At 46.0% G+C, this 17385-nt stretch overlaps 1 protein-coding gene across 1 annotated transcript in view; it reads left to right on the top strand.

The window, feature by feature from the left end:
• Positions 1 to 803: 803 nt before the first annotated feature.
• Positions 804 to 17385, top strand: part of LOC140393986 (myosin-binding protein H-like) — a 230014-nt gene continuing 213432 nt past the window's right edge. Inside the window, exons 1-4 of the mRNA XM_072480709.1 lie at positions 804 to 939; positions 1252 to 1386; positions 8426 to 8593; positions 9963 to 10051. Coding sequence (XP_072336810.1) covers positions 909 to 939; positions 1252 to 1386; positions 8426 to 8593; positions 9963 to 10051 — 423 coding nt within the window. The 5' untranslated portion in view covers positions 804 to 908. The remainder of the gene's footprint in view (positions 940 to 1251; positions 1387 to 8425; positions 8594 to 9962; positions 10052 to 17385) is intronic.

Below are 17385 nucleotides of genomic sequence, written 5' to 3'. Positions count from 1 at the left end.
GAGTGTGAGTGTATGGGGGAGTGTGAGTGTATGGGGGAGTGCTGGTGAATGGGGGAGTGGGGGAATGGGGGTGTAGGCTGTATGAGCAAGTGGAGGTGTATGGGGGAGTGGGGGTGTATGGGGGAGTGGGGGTGTATGGGGGAGGATGGGGGAGTGTGGGTGGGTGTGGGAGTGTGAGTGTATGGGGGAGTGCGGGTGGATGGGGGAGTGTGGGAGTGTGAGTGTATGGGGGAGTGGGGGTGTATGGGGGAGTGGGGGTGTATGGGGGAGGATGGGGGAGTGTGGGTGGATTGGGGAGTGGGTGTGTGTGAATGTATGGGGGAGTGCTGGTGTATGGGGGAGTGGGGGAATGGGGGTGTAGGCTGTATGGGCAAGTGGAGATGTATGGGGGAGTGGAGTGTGGGGTGTGTGGGGGCGGTGGGGGTGTACAGGGGAGTGGGGGTCTCTGGGGTAGTGACGGTCTGTGGGGGAGTGGGGGTGTGGAGGAGTGGGGGTCTATGGGGAAGTGACGGTCTGTGGGGGAGTGGGGGTGTGGGGGAGTGGGGGTCTATGGGGAAGTGATGGTCTGTGGGGTGTGGGGGTGTACGGGGGAGTGGGGGTCTATGGGGAAGTGACGGTCTGTGGGGGAGTGGGGGTCTATGGGGAAGTGACGGTCTGTGGGGGAGTGGGGGTGGTTGGGTTGGGACTAGTTTCCAGTCCGGGGTGACTCTGGTTCCCGGTTTACGCGCCTCTGGGGGCGGATCCTGAATCTCCATAAAAACCGCTGTGTCCTCGCAGTCCCATTGCGGACACAGCTCTCTCCCGACCCACACCCTGCAGCCTCTCTCCCCGGACTCTGCAGCCTCTCTCCCCGGACTCTGCAGCCTCTCTCCCCGGACTGTCTAGTCTCTCCCCCGGACGGTCCAGCCATGTCCGAGGAACCAAAGATTGCTAAAGAGGGTAAGTGAGTGGCCGGAGATGGAGAGATCAGCACCAAATGCCAGTGCATGGCAGTGTTGAGTTAGCTCTGTGCCTGTTCGTGTTCAGTGCTACTGTTTATTTCACTTTATTTCCGCCACACTGTCGACCTCTGTGAATTTCTCGATATCTAACTTTTGTTTTATTTCTATCCTTATGCTTCCATTTGACTGTGGATCGTTTGATGTGATTTGAAATAATTTCTCCAGATGCATGTTTTGATATACCACTGTCTAAAACTGTGTGGATGAATTAGAGTGCTCTAACTACTGCCATCTGTTATTCCCTCTGTAGTGCCCGAGGGGCAGCCCATGGGCCTGGCAGTGGAAGATGTGACTGGCACCTCACTCACTCTCCACTGGGACCCCCCCAAGTACATTGGTTCCTTTGGATTGGCAGGCTACATTGTGGAATATCGCAAGGAAAACTGTGAGTCACACTCCTCATCCTAATGTACCAAATGACATTGAGAAGAGAAGATCAATACCTGCTCACAATGGTTAATGGCACACGGGAGTCACACTTGACTAACCTGATGAAGGAGCTGCGCTCCAAAAGCTAGTGATTCCAAACAAACCTGTTGGACTTTAAACAGGTGCTGTAAGACTTCTTACTGTGCCCAGTCCAACGGCGACATCTCCACATTGCCCACTGGCTAATGCCATTGAGGTCTAATCAGGCACCATTGCAGGTTGCAGCTTACCATGGAGTGAAGGAGGGGGGTGGGGTTAGCCTGCGTAATGGAGGGGGTGAGGTTAGCCTGGGTAATGGAGGGGGTGGGGTTAGTCTGGGTAATGGAGGGGGTGGGGTTAGTCTGGGTAATGGAGGGGTTTAGCCTGGGTAATGGAGGGGGTGGGGTTAGTCTGGGTAATGAGGGGGATGGGTTTAGTCTGGGTAATGGAGGGAGAGGGCTTTAGCCTGGGTAATGGAGGGAGAGGGGTTTAGCCTGGGTAACGGAGGTGGAGGGGTTAGTCTGGGTAATGGAGGGAGATGGGTTTAGCCTGGGTAATGGAGGGAGAGGGGTTTAGACTGGGCAATGGAGGGGGAGGGGTTTAGCCTGGGCAATGGAGGGGTTGGGGTTAGCATGGGTAATGGAGGGAGAGGGGTTAGTCTGGGTAATGGAGGGGGTTAGCCTGGGTAATGGAGGGGGTTAGCCTGAGTAATGGAGGGGGTTAGCCTGAGTAATGGAGGGGGTTAGCCTGAGTAATGGAGGGGGTTAGCCTGAGTAATGGAGGGGTTTAGCCTGAGTAATGGAGGGGGGTGGGGTTAGCCTGGGACTGTGGAAGGTGATTGGAAGGAACTGCAGTTAGGTTGGTCAGTCTGGATAACAGGGTCAGGCCAACACAGGACAGGACTTGGAATCTCACTGAATAAGATCCAATCCTTTAAACCACTGACAGTCTTTGCTCATAGCACTGGCTCAGAACCTCGCGCAGTTAATGGGTTAAAGCTATTAGCCGCTACTTTTAGATAATGATTATGGACAGCAGAGATCTCATCTGTTTGATCTGAACTCTCAGTTGAGTCATCCACAACTTGTGCCCTGACCGCTCTCAGATCTGAAGGGCAAACATTTAAATAAAGTAATCTTATCTTTTGTCCTTAAGGCGAGTTATATACATTCACGCCTGCGATCCGAACTTGTTAAGCAGCATTCTCTGAAAGATCAGGTGAAATTAGTGTGTGTTTGGGGAGTTGCTTTGTATGATTGTCTGTTGATTCAGATTTGGATTTGACTGATTTAAGATTTTCATTTTTCTAATGATGGGGCAGCACGGTAGCACACGTGGATAGCACAGCGCCAGGGCCCCAGGTTAGATTCCGGCTTGGGTCACTGTCTGTGCGGAGTCTGCACGTTCTCCCCGTGTGTGCGAGGGTTTCCTCCTGTGCTCCGGTTTCCTCCCACAGTCCAAAGACATGCAGATTAGGTGGATTGGCCATGCTAAATTGCCCTTAGTGTCCAAAAAGGTGAGGAGGGGTTATTGGGTTATGGGGATAGGGTGGAAGTGAGGGCTTAAGTGGGTTGGTACAGACTCGATGGGCCGAATGGCCTCCTTCTGCACTGTGTGTTCTATGTGCTATGTGTCTCCAATTTGAGATTGCATGTACAGAAAATCGGAAAAACAGCATCCGTCATACAAACAGCTTTGTGTTTCATTCTTTCATAGAATGTGGGTGTCTCTGGCTTGGCCAGCATTTATTGCCCATCCCTAATTGCCCTTGGGAAGGTGGTGGTGAGCTACCTTCTTGAACCAGTGCAGTCCATGTGGTGTAGGTACACCCACAGTGCTGTTAGAGAGGGAGTTCCAGGATTTTGACCCAGCGACAGTGAAAGAATGGTTCCAAGCCAAGATGTAGCTTGGAGGGTGACCTCCAAGAGTGATTTTCCCCGGTATCAGCTGCCCTTGTCCTTCTAGGTAGAGGTTGTGGGTTTGAAAGGTGCTATCGCATGAGATTTGGGGAGTTACTACTTCAGTGCCTCTTGTCGATGGTACATACTGCTGCCACTCTGTGCTAGTGGTGGAGGGAGTGAATTTTGATGGTGGTGGATGGGGTGCCAAACAAGCAGGGCTGCTTTGTCCTGGATGACGTCGAGCTTAGAATCATAGAATCATAGAAGTTTACAGCATGGAAACAGGCCCTTCGGCCCAACCAGTCCATGCCGCCCAGTTTTTACCATTAAGCTAGTCCCAGTTGCCCGCACTTGGCCCATAACCCTCTATTACCCATCTTACCCATGTAACTATCTAAATGTTTTTTAAAAGACACAATTGTACCCGCCTCTACTACTACCTCTGGCAGCCCATTCCAGACACTCACTACCCTCTGAGTGAAGAAATTGCCCCTCTGGGCCCTTCTGAATCTCTCCCCTCTCACCTTAAACCTATGCCCTCTAGTTTTAGACTCCCCTACCTTTGGGAAAAGATGTTGACTATCTACCTTATCTATGCCCCTCATTATTTTATAGACCTCTATAAGATCACCCCTAAGCCTCCTACGCTCCAAGGAAAAAAGTCCCAGTCTATCCAGCCTCTCCTTATAACTCAAACCATCAAGTCCCGGCAACATCCTAGTAAATCTTTTCTGCACTCTTTCCAGTTTAACAAAGCAGCCCTGCTTGTTTGGCACCCCATCCACCACCATCAAAATTCACTCCCTCCACCACTAGCACAGAGTGGCAGCTTCTTGAGTGTTGTTGGAGCTGCACTCATCCAGGCAAGTGGGAAGTATTCCATTACACTCCTGAGGAAGGAGCAGTGCTCCGAAAGCTAGTGATTTGAAACAAACCTGTTGGACTTTAACCTGGTGTTGTAAGACTTCGTACTGTGCTCACCCCAGTCCAACGCCGGCATCTCCACAACATGACTCCTGACTTGAGCCTAGGAGAAGGTGGACAGGCTTTGGGGGTCAGGAGGTGAGTTAGCCTCCACAGTTTGCTGAACAGTGTGCAGTTGTCAGCAAATATCCCCACTTCTTACCTTACAATGGAGGGAAGATCATTGATGAAGCAGCTGAAGATATTGGATCTAGGACAACTTCCCTGGGGAATTCCGACAGTGATGTCGTGGAACTGAGATGATTGACCTCCAACCACCACAACCATCTTCCTTTGTGCCAGGTATAAATCTATTGGCTGATAAAGATTTCTTTATAATGTGTGAAACAAGAACACAAATTCAGCTTATTGTGTGACATTGTGGCCCTCACTGAGACTCAGCTCCTGATTGGGGGATAAATGCCATAGAGCATATCGGTGTCTCAAAAATACATAGAATGTCAGAAAGGATGAGAAGCAAGATTGATGAAGAGCAATACAGCTTCAGTAAGTTTGAGCAGGCAGCAGTAAACCTCGAGGTACAATTGATCCAAAGCAAGCGATGCCTTGTGGAAAGTTATCTGCTGATCTCATCAATGCATGCACTGATGAAGTAGCCGGATACTTAAACATGGGAAATTTGGGTTGGGAAAATCGAGTGGCTGTAACTTTCACATTGACTGGGGATCTTTCTCTTGAACAAGAGTTGCAAAGGCAGGAAAGTGATTGTGTATGTTCAGAACAGTTCCCTGATCCCCAACAAGAGTTTGAGACTTTAGTGATGAGTAATGAGCCTGAATTAGTCAGTAAGCTAACAGTAAGTAAGCACCTGGTCAACAGTGAGCATGATTGAATTCCATATTCGGTTTGAGAGGGAGATAGTGAGTCACAAACCAAAGTTTTCTATTTAAATAAGGTTAACTTTGAAGAGATGAGGAAATAATTGACCACAGTAGACGGGGCAGAAATATTAACAGACAAACCGCAGATGAACAGTGAGAGGTATTTAAAATATTTGGTAGAATACAAGACCTGCCCAGAGCTTTGAAAACACAAAACCTTTGCTTGTGTCATTAAAACAATCAAAAGAAATGGGATATTATAAAACGGAAAGAAAGAGTTTCTATAAAAGCAAAAAACATTAGAGATTCATTCGGATCCAACCGATCTCCACATCTACCTCAACTCCACCTCCTCACACCCTGCTTCCTGTAAGGACTCCATTCCCCTCTCCCAGTTTCTTTGTTTCTGTCTGTTCTGATGATGCCACTTTTGAAAATGGCACTTCTGCCAAGTTTATTTTTGTCCTTAACCGAAGTTCCTCCCCAACCCGTGGTTGACAGACCACTCAACCGGTTCAACCTATTTCCCGCACCTCTGTCCTCACCTCTTCCCCTCCCTCATGATAGGGTCCCTCTTGTCCTCACTTTCCACCCCACCAGCCTCCAAATTCAAAGTACTATCCTCTGCCATTTCTGCCAACTCCAGAATGATGCTCCCACGAAAAACATCTTCCCCTCATCCCCCTGTCGGCAGTCCGCAGCGACTGCTCCTTCCATGCCACCCTGGCCCACCTCTCCATCAAGTCCAATTCCCTTCCAATGGCACCTTCCCTTAGAATCGCAGAAGGTGTAACACCTGTCTCTTTACCTCCTTCCTCCTCACCATTCAAGGCCCTAAATACTCCTTGCAGCTTCATTTACACTTCCTTCAATTTCACCTACTGTATCCACTGCTCTCAATATGATCTCCTGTACATAGAATCTCTACAGTGCGGAACTAGGCCATTTGGCCCATCAAGTCTGCACCGGCCCTCCGAAACAGCACCCCACCTAGACCCACTCTTCCACCCCATCCCAGTATCCCCTGTAACCCCACCTAATAATTGGGCACTAAGGGGCAATCCACCTAACCTGCACATCTTTGGACATATTGGGGAAAGTAAATGCAGAGTGGGTGACTGCTTTGTGCAACACCTTCACTCGCTCCACAAGCATGGCCCCAACCTTCCTGTCTCTTGCCATTTTAACTCAGCACCTTGCTCTCCTGCCCACATGCCCATCCTTGACTTGCTGCAATATTCCAGTAAAGCCCAACGCAAACTGGAGGATCAGCATCTCATCTTCCGGTTGGGCATGTTACAGCCCTCAGGACATTGAGTTCAACAACTTTAGATTGTGAGCTTCCTCCTCCATCTTAACCCCCTTTTAAAAAAAGAATCCCATGCAGATAGTGCCTCAATGCAAACCTCTCCAACTCATCCTGCTGCCCGGCCCCCCACTCACCCTGTCGCCTCAGCCCCCCCCCCCCCTACCACCCCGGCCCCACACCCTGCCGCCCCAGCCTCCCACCAACCCTGCCACCTTGGCCCCCCACCCTGCCATCCTGGCCCCACACCCTGCGTCCCAGCCCCCATCAGGTCGCCTGCCTCTTGTTCCTCCGGTTTCTACAGCTTGTTGCAATATCTCACAGCTACGGTTTAATATCCAACACAGACTCAAAATGTTAACTCTTGTTTCTCTCTCTACAAGTGCTGCCAAACATGCTGAGTTTTTCCAGCAGTTTTTCTGTTCTTGTTTCAGTAATCTTATAAACTGGGAGGGGTGAAGAACAGCCACATGGTATAGAGAAAGTGGTAGGAGGATATCAAAGACAACACAATGATGAAGATTGTGGCTAAGGAGACTGTGAACAAACAGGTGATATCATAATTGGAAATCTCAAAATGGCTGCCATCACAATCAACAATGAGGTAAAAATAGAGGAGCCACAAGGAAAATTAAAATAAATACAGGAGCAGGAACTAAATAGATTCAGTAAAACCATTAAAAATAGACAAATCTCCAGGACCTGCTGGTCCCCCTCTTATAGTGCATTGGGGCTTGGGGGGGGGGGGGGGGGGGGGGGGCGGGCGTCAGGGGTCGCTTCAGGGGCTCCAGAGATTGGGACACCATTTTTAAATGCAGTCCCAATCTCTCGCTACACTGAGGCGTTTCAGTGAGTGGAGTTCCTCAAGTGCACAAAATGGGGCTATGTGCGGTCTCGGCCGCGCATTCCACTGAGGCCCCTATCCAACCCGGGTGCCAATTTATAGCCTTGCGTTTCTCGGCACTGCGAGCACCTGGAAACATGCAGCTAAACACGCTCGCTATGGGACTTTGTTCCCATTTAGTTCAATCCCACCATGGAGTCCAGAGTGAGGGATTGTGAGGACATTATTTCGCACCCAAGAAAAATGGTTCAGTATTTTTTTAAATGGTGAATGTGGTGAACCACTGTAATAGGAGATGTAAGGCAGGACCTGCACTACAGGTTCGCTGGTAGCTCCTGCCGGCTGGCTCCGCCCACGGAGAACTGTATAAATATGCATGACCTCCAGTGCCCTGCCATTTCGCCAGCTGCAGCAGGAGGCCACGCATCTGACTGTAATAAAGCCACAGTTGTACCCAACTTTAGTCTTTGTGCAATTGATCGTGCATCAGTGAGTAAGTAGGAACTTTAACGAAAGAGAGATTTTGGAGTTCAAATACAGAGAGTTGGTGGAGAAGGACAACAATTAATTTAAAAGGCCAACAGATTGTTGACCTTTATCTAAAGAAAACTGAATACAAAGTTATATTGCAGTTATATAAAGCTCAGACTAAGCAGTTCTGGTCAGCGTCTGTTGGTTTTGGATGGGGTGCAATGCAGATTCACCAAAACGTTTCTGAGTAAAAAGGGTTAAGTTTTGAGAAGCCAGTCTCGAAATGTTAGCTCCTTTCTCTCCCCACAGATGCTGTCAGACCTGCTGAGATTGTCTAATATATTTGTTCTGGGCAAGAATAATAAGGATTATGGAGCCAAGGCAGGTAGTCAGGGTTAGGATACAGAATTTATTGATCTCTTTGAATGGGAACAAGCTCAAGATGCTAAACTGCTGTTTGAATGTTCCTACGTAACTGGCACCAATCAATGGCTGTATATACAGTGAGTGCCTGCGGCCTGTATCTGAACTCTAGCCAAGTGTAACTATTATTTACTGCTGATTCCCTGGATATGTTTGCACGCTCTTAAGCAAATGGGACTAAGGTTTCACAAATGTATCTGGATATTACTTTCTATCGTAAGTCTCTGACACACAGCTGAGGTGATCTATTGATTCTTTTTTTTAAGCTGAAACCTGGGTCGCTGTTAATAAGGAAGTGACTACAAAAACTGTCCTGGTGATTAAAAATCTGAATGAAGGTGACAAGATTCAGGCTCGGGTTAAAGCAGTTCACGGCAACGGTGGTACTGCTACTACTGTCTTTCCAGAGCTAGTGCTAATCAAGCAGCCCATCGGTAAGTGAAGAGTTAACTAGTAATTGAATTAGAGCATTTGGCTGAAAAACATTCCTAAGCAAAGGGACTGGAAGGGTGTCACATTTCCCCGTTCCCAGCAGACTGATAGTGACAAGTGTTGGTGTGAAGAAAAGATTCTGTGACAGATTCCTGAGTCAGGGAGAACATGTAACCTCAGCTGTCTCAGAAGACATCTGGATCATCAACGGATATGTATTCAGCATAGAACTTGCATGTCATTTTGCAATGACCTCGCAGTCGCCTGTTACCACCCAACGGGCCACAAAGCTGCCAGCCAGTGATGCACCTTGCCATCCAATGCTATCAGTATATCACATTGCCATTTGGTAACCTACAGGGCATTGATTAACTTGCTATTCTGTAATGTACTTCACAATTCAATTCTTTTTAATGTGAAGATTTTTTTAAAGACTGAAATCAACTTATCACAGTGAAATTTTATTTCCCATGATCATAGAATCACTACAGTACTGTGCAGAATGAGACCAATTGGCCCATCAAGCCTGCACCGACCCTTGGAAAGAGCACCCGACCTAGTCCCACACCCCCACCCCACCCCGGTAACCGTACCTAATCTTTTTGGATACGAAGGGGCAATTTAGCAGGGCCAATCCATCTAACCTGCACATCTTTGGACTGTGGGGGGAAACCGGAGCACCCGGAGGAAACCCACGTAGACACGGGAAACGAACAAACTCCACACAGTCACTCAAGGCCGGAATTGAACCCGGGTCCAGAGCATTGTGAGGCATCAGTGCTAACCGCTGATCCAAGATTCCCAATTAAGTAGCATTCTCATTACACTTGAGATTGCTCCAAGGGAAATTTAGACGCTATGTTAATCCTATTTACAGGCAGATGTTATATTGTGTGTCAATGTATTAATGGCCAGTTTGCTACCCGATATAGTATAGCTCAGGGACCTGAACAAATAATCAAGGCCAACACTCCAATGCAGAACAGATGGAATACTACACTGTCCGAGGTGCCATTCCTTTCGATAAGATGTTCACCTGAGGCGACGCCAGCCCTCTTCATGTGGATGTAACAGGTTCCAGAGCAATTCTCCACAGTGCTCTATCCAATATTTATTCTTCAACCAGAATAACTAAAACAGATAATTTAGTGATTTATTTCAATGCTGTTTGTGAGAACTTGCGATGTATACATTGGCTTCCCTGTTTCTGGTATTACAGTAGTGGCAGCACTTTGAAGTGTCTGATTAGCTGTAAAGTGTTTGGGGTGTGCTCTGAAGTCATGGAAGCTGCAATAAATACACAAACTTTGCTCCCTTTTAGATTCTCAGTTTCAAATTCGATTCAGAGCCTTGCTGTTTTTCTTCTCACAGATGCTCCCAAAATCCGTTTGCCTCGCAACTTGAGGGAGACCTTTATTGGGAAGGTTGGGCAGACATTAAACCTCTCCATACCTGTCCAGGTGAGTAAATAGCACCATGAGGTGCTGAATTCTTGTGTTGACTACACGGCACAGTCTGCACACATTTCTTGGACTCAAATGAATAATGGTCAGTATCAGCTCAGACTGGCAATGTGTCTCAATAAAACCTTGGGTCAAAAATGTGTTTTTTACTATTCATTCATGGGATGTGGGCATCATTAGCTAGACCAACATTTGTTGCCTAGCTCTAGTCCAAAGATGTGCAGGTTATGTGGATTGGCCATGCTAATTTGCCCCTTAGTATCCTAGGATGTATCGGTTAGGTGGGGTTACAGGGAGAGGGTGGGGGAGTGGCATAAGTAGGGTGCTCTTTCAGAGGATTGGTGCAGACTCGATGGGCTGAATGGCCTCCTACTGTAATAGTTCTATGTTTAGTAATTGCCCCTTGAGAAGGTGGTGGTGAGCTGCCTTCTTGAATCACTGCAGTCCCTAAGGTACTGCAGAAGCCAAGTATTTCAAATACAACTAGTATAGGTAAAAGATAGCTGTTTAAGCATAAATGTTGAGCCCCAGTTTTTAATACCCATTTATACAGCATAATTCACTTTTACTGAAGTCCGTTGTTCTGGCAAATGCATATTTTCAAAGACAGTATGACATTAAAACAGCAAGATAATTTGACACTGCTTGTGCTAATTGTCAAGGACAGGGACTGAATACACAGCAACATTGTTCACAATGCAGATAACAGCTGGGTCAGAAAAGCTGATGTTGCACATTGAAGATGGACGGCTTGCCATCAAATCAAATGTGTTTGAGTCTAACCCAAACCAATTAGGATTATATTGGGGTGTAATTAGATGACTTAAGACAGATATGAAAGTGTATAACTGAAAAGTTTCTCCCCGCCATTTTGGGTTTTGTTATCTTTGTGAGTATTGTCTTTTTAGGTTTAGTTTTTAGTGTGTTGTCTGTGGTGTATTGTCTTTGGGGGGGGTGTTGTGCTGTGTTGTCTTTATGTTAGTTTAGTGTTTTTTGCCTTTGATTCTAGTCTCCATTTTAGTTTTATGTCTTTGGGGGTTATGTCAGTCTACCAGTCTGTGTCAGTGATGTTAGTCCACTTTTGACTTTGAGTTTGAGTTTAGCTGAAGATTAGCTTTCTCTCTCTCTTCATGTTTCATTGCCAGACTTTGACCTTTTAAAAGTTACTTTCGAGCTGTCTGCCTAAGCAAAGAAAGATAATGTCTGTAATTCTCTGAAAGCTTAGAATTGTCTACGAATTGCCTTTTAAATGACTTTCAAATTGTAATCCTGCCGACTACGCCAATTAAAAGGAATCTTAAATTTAAGGAATCTTAACCTGTCGAACTACGCCAAGTTTGGGGGAAGCTTAGTTGATGAATCAAGTCCTGGCGCAATACGACAAGTTGTAAGATTTGTAATATTTGTAGACTGTGTTAAGTTGTTTGATTCCTTGTATTATTCGACTGTGTATAGTTGAAGGAATTTATATCATCTCTGCTATTCGGTTATCAGTAGCACTTTGCGAATACTGGAACTCAGCAGAAATTTGCAGTGTAAACTCCTCAGGTGCCAAAAGGAATTGTTTTATTTGTAGTCGCTGGATTACAATTTGAAAGTCATTTAAAAGGCAATTCGTAGACAATTCTAAGCTTTCAGAGAATTACAGACATTATCTTTCTTTGCTTAGGCAGACAGCTCGAAAGTAACTTTTAAAAGGTCAAAGTCTGGCAATGAAACATGAAGAGAGAGAGAAAGCTAATCTTCAGCTAAACTCAAACTCAAAGTCAAAAGTGGACTAACATCACTGACACAGACTGGTAGACTGACATAACCCCCAAAGACATAAAACTAAAATGGAGACTAGAATCAAAGGCAAAAAACACTAAACTAACATAAAGACAACACAGCACAACACCCCCCCAAAGACAATACACCACAGACAACACACTAAAAACTAAACCTAAAAAGACAATACTCACAAAGATAACAAAACCCAAAATGGCGGGGAGAAACTTTTCAGTTATACACTTTCATATCTGTCTTAAGTCATCTAATTACACCCCAATATAATCCTAATTGGTTTGGGTTAGACTCAAACACATTTGATTTGATGGCAAGCCGTCCATCTTCAATGTGCAACATCAGCTTTTCTGACCCAGCTGTTATCTGCATTGTGAACAATGTTGCTGTGTATTCAGTCCCTGTCCTTGACAATTAGCACAAGCAGTGTCAAATTATCTTGCTGTTTTAATGTCATACTGTCTTTGAAAATATGCATTTGCCAGAACAACGGACTTCAGTAAAAGTGAATTATGCTGTATAAATGGGTATTAAAAACTGGGGCTCAACATTTATGCTTAAACAGCTATCTTTTACCTATACTAGTTGTATTTGAAATACTTGGCTTCTACAGGTACACCCACTGTGCTATTAAGGAGGGGTTTCCAGGATTTTGACCCAGCGACAGTGAAGGAATGGTGATATATTTCCAAGTCAAGTTGGTGAGTGGCTTGCGGGGGGGAATTCCAGGCAGTGGGGCTCCCAGGTATCTGCTGCCATTGTCCTTCTAGATGATGAGCTGGAAACATTAGAGACCTTTAAGGGGCTATTGGATAGGTACATGGATTACGGTAGAATGATGGGGTGTAGATTAATTTGTTCTTAATCAAGGACAAAAGTTCGGCACAACATCGTGGGCCGAAGGGCCTGTTCTGTGCTGTATTTTCTATGTTCTATGATAGTGATCATGGGTTTGGAAGGTGTTGTCTATGGAGGTTAGGTGAGTTCCTGCAGTGTACCTTGTAGATGATACATACTGCTGTTACTGTGCGCCGGTGGGAAAGGAAATGAATATTTGTGGATCATCGAATCACCACAGTGCAGGGAGAGGCCATTCGGCCCATCATGTTTGCACCAACCCTTTGAAAGAGCACCCTACCTCGGCCCATTCCCCCGCCCAATCCTCGTAACCGCACCTAACCTTAGGACACTAGGGCAATTTAGCATGGCCAATTGACCTAACCTGCACATCTTTGGACTGTGGGAGGAAACCGGGGCACCCGGAGAAAACCCAGCGGACATGGGGAGAAACCCACACAGACAGTCACCCAAGGATGGAATTGAACCCAGATCTCTGCAGCTGTGAGGCAGCAGTACTAACCACAGTGCCACCATGTTGACATGGGGTGCCGATCAAGCAGGCATGGGGTGCCGATCAAGCAGGCTGCTTCATCCTGGATTGAGTTGAGCTTGTTGAGTGTTGTTGGAGCTGCACTCGTCCAGGCAAGTGGAGTATATTCCATTACAAGCATAAGTGGAAACTTGTAGATGGTGGACAGGCATTGGGGAGTCAGGAGGTGAGCTTCTCACCACAAGATTCCCAACCTTTGACCTGCTCTTGTAGCCACAGTATTTATATGGCTAACCCAATTCAGTTTCTAGTCAATGGTAACCCCCAGGATGTTGATAATGGGGGATTGAGCGATTGTAATGCCATTGAATGTCAAGGGGTGATGGTTAGATTCTCTCCTTTTTTGAGATGGTCATTAACTGGCACTTGTGTGGCACGAATGTTACTTGCCCAACCTTGATATTGTCCAGGTCTTGTTGCATTTGGACACAGATTACTTCAGTATCTGAGGAGTTGCGAATGGTACTGAACATTGTGCAATCATCAGCGAACATCCCCACTTCTGACCTTATGATGGAAGGAAGGTCATTGATGAAGCAGCTGAAGATGGTTGGACCTAGGACGCAATAGAACAAAGAAAAATTACAGCACAGGAACAGGCCCTTCGGCCCTCCAAGCCTGCGCCGATCCAGATCCTCTATCTAAAACTGTCGCCTATTTTCTAAGGATCTGTATCCCTCTGCTCGCTGCCCATTCATGTATCTGTCTAGGTACATCTTAAATGATGCTATCGTGCCCACCTCTACCACCTCTGCCGGCAATGCGTTCCAGGCACCCACCGCCCTATGCGTAAAGAACTTTCCACGCATATCTCCCTGAAACTTTTCCCCTCTCACCTTGAACTCGTGACCCCTAGTAATTGAGTCCCTCACTCTGGGAAAAAGCTTCTTGCTATCCACCCTGTCCATACCTCTCATGATTTTGTAAGCCTCAATGAGGTCCCCCCTCAACCTCCGTCTTTCTAATGAAAATAATCCTAATCTACTCTACCTCTCTTTATAGCTAGCGCCCTCCATACCAGGCACCATCCTGGTGAACCTCTTCTGCACCTTCTCCAAAGCATCCACATCCTTTTGGTAATGTGGCGACCAGAACTGTACACAGTATTCCAAATGTGGCCGAACCAAAGTCTTATACAACCGTAACATGACCTGCCAACTCTTGTACTCAATACCTCTTCCGATGAAGGAAAGCACGCCGTATGCCTTCTTGACCACTCTATCGACCTGCACAGCCACCTTCAGGGTACAATGGACCTGAACACCCAGATCTCTGTACATCAATTTTCCCCAGGGCTTTTTCATTTACTGTATAGTACGCTCTTGAATTGGATCTTCCAAAATGCATCACCTTGCATTTGCCCGGATTGAACTCCATCTGCCATTTCTCCGCCCAACTCTCCAATCTATCTATATTCTGCTGTGTTCTCTGACAGTCCCCTTCACTATCTCCTACTCCACCAATCTTAGTGTCATATGCAAATGTGCTAATCAGACCACCTATACCTTCCTCCAGATCATTTATGTATATCACAAACAACAGTGGTCCCAGCACGGATCCCTGTGGTCACAGTTCTCCATTTTGAGAAGCTCCCTTCCACTACTACTCTCTGTCTTCTGTTGCCCAGCCAGTTCTTTATCCATCTAGCTAGTACACCCTGGACCCCATGAGACTTCACTTTCTCCATCAGCCTACCATGGGGAACATTATCAAATGCCTTACTGAAGTCCATGTATATGACATCTACAGCCCTTCCCTCATCAATCAACTTTGTCACTTCCTCAAAGAATTCTATTAAGTTGGTAAGACATGACCTTCCCTGCACAAAACCATGTTGCCTATCACTGATAAGCCCATTTTCTTCCAAAGGGGAATAGATCCTATCCCTCAATATCTTCTCCAGCAGCTTCCCTATCACTGACGTCAGGCTCACCGGTCTATAATTACCTGGATTATCCCTGCTACCCTTCTTAAACAAGGGGACAACATTAGCAATTCTCCAGTCCTCCGGGACCCCACCCGTGTTCAAGGATGCTGCAAAGATATCTGTTAAGACCCCAGCTACTTCCTCTCTCACTTCCCTCAGTAACCTGGGATAGATCCCATCCGGACCTGGGGACTTGTCCACCTTAATGCTTTTTAGAATACCCAACACATCCTCCCTCCTTATGCCGACTATCCTGAGGAACTCTGCAGTGATGTACTGGAACAGAGATAATCAACCTTCAACAACCACCTTCCTTTGTGCCAGGTATGACTCCAATCAGCGGAGAGTTTCCCCCCTGATTCCCATTGACTCCAGTTTTGTGAGGGCTCCTTGTTGCCATACTCGGTCAAATGCTGCCTTAATGTCAGGGCAGTCCTCTCACCACACCTCTGGCATTCAGCGCTTTTGTCCATGTTTGAACCAAGGCTATAATGATATCAGAAGCTGAGTAGCCATGGCGGAACCCAAACTTAGTGTCAGTGAACAGGTTATTGCTGAGTAAGTGCTGCTTGAGAGCTCCGTTGATGATCCCTTCCATCACTTTACTGACAATCGAGAGCAGACTGATAAGAGTTGGACTTGTGCAGGTTAAGTAGGGTTTTGGGGGATAGGGTGGGGGAGTGGGCCTGGGTAGGGTGCCCTTTCTGAGTGCAGACTCTGCAGAAATTCTATGCTTGTGTACAGGACCTACCTGGGCAATTTGTCATGTTCCCAAGTAGATGCCAGTGTTGTAGCTAGACTGAAACAATTTGCCTATGAGAACAGCAAGTTCTGGAGCACAACCCTTCCGTACTATTGCCATGAAACTTTCTTGTCCATAGTGTTTGCAGTATCCAGTGAAATCACATGCAATGGATCAAATTGGATGAAGACTAACATCTGAGAGGAGACTGGGTAATATCATTAATAATTTTTTCAAATCAGAGTTTAGGTTAGAGAAATGTCTTCACTCAGAAGGTGATGAACTTGTGGAATTCTGTCCTACAGAAGGCTGTGGAGGCCAAATCACTGAATATATTTAAGAATAAAATAGAGAGATTCTAAACTCTAACTGCATCAAGGGGTATGGGCACAGCATGGGAATATAATGTCGAGATAGAGGATCAGCTGATGCACTATCAATTACCACAAAGACGAGAGTAGTGGAATAATCGAGGCTTTATTGAGCAAAGATGTTGTGCCTCCTGTAGCTGGAACCAGAATGGCTGCAGCACCGGTGAGCACCCACATTTATACTCCGCCTACTGGGCGGAGCCAGCAGGCAGGGATTTACCCATGTGCCTCTAGCATATGTGTCTTACCGTAATACATATAATACTGCTAGTGGTGACTACCACATCAGCCATGATCTTATTGAATGGGGAAGCAGGCTCCAAGGAACAAATTACCCCATCCTGCTCCTATTTTCTATGTTTCTATGTTACATTTAAGGGGCTATTTCAGAATACACAGAATAGACACATTCCAACAAGAAAGGAAAAATTCCAAAAGGAAGACACACCAACCGTGGTTAATTAAAAATGTTAAAGATAGTATCAAACTTAAGGAAAACGTATATAATTGTGCAAAGATGAGTGGTAAGTCAGAAAATTAGACAGAATATAAAAAAGTAATGAAGGATTGAAAGATTAATAAGGAGGGACAAAATTAGAGTAGAAATATAAAAACAAAGAGTAAAAGTTTCTTTCGATATTTAAACAAAGAGTTAATAAAGTGAGTCTGGGAATTAATAATGGAGAATAAGGAGATGGCAGGTATTCACTATAAAGGATACAAGTGACACCCCAGAAGCAACTATAAACCAGAAAATGGAAGGGAGGGAGGAACTCAGGACATTACTGTCACCAGAGAAGTGATACTGAGTAAATTGTTGGAGCTGTCAGCTGACAAGAGCCTAGGTCCTGGTGGACTGCATCATAGGGTTTAAAAGATGTGTTCAGTGAGATAATTGATGCAGTAGTTTTAATCTTCCTAAACTTCCTATATTCAGGGGAGGGTTCCATTAGATTAGAAAATAGCGAATGTAACTCCATTATTCAAAAAGGGAGGAAGACAGAAAGTGAGAAACTACAGGCCAGTTAGCCTAATATCCATAATAGGGAAAATTCCAGCAGAGATTATTAATGATGCTTAGCAGGGCATATAGATAAATTCAAGGTAACCAGGCAGACT

The sequence above is a fragment of the Scyliorhinus torazame genome, chromosome 17 (assembly GCF_047496885.1).
Source record: "Scyliorhinus torazame isolate Kashiwa2021f chromosome 17, sScyTor2.1, whole genome shotgun sequence".
Lineage (NCBI taxonomy): Eukaryota > Metazoa > Chordata > Chondrichthyes > Carcharhiniformes > Scyliorhinidae > Scyliorhinus > Scyliorhinus torazame.
The sequence above is the reverse complement of the archived record's forward strand: the minus strand, read 5'-3'. Positions and strand labels throughout refer to the sequence as shown.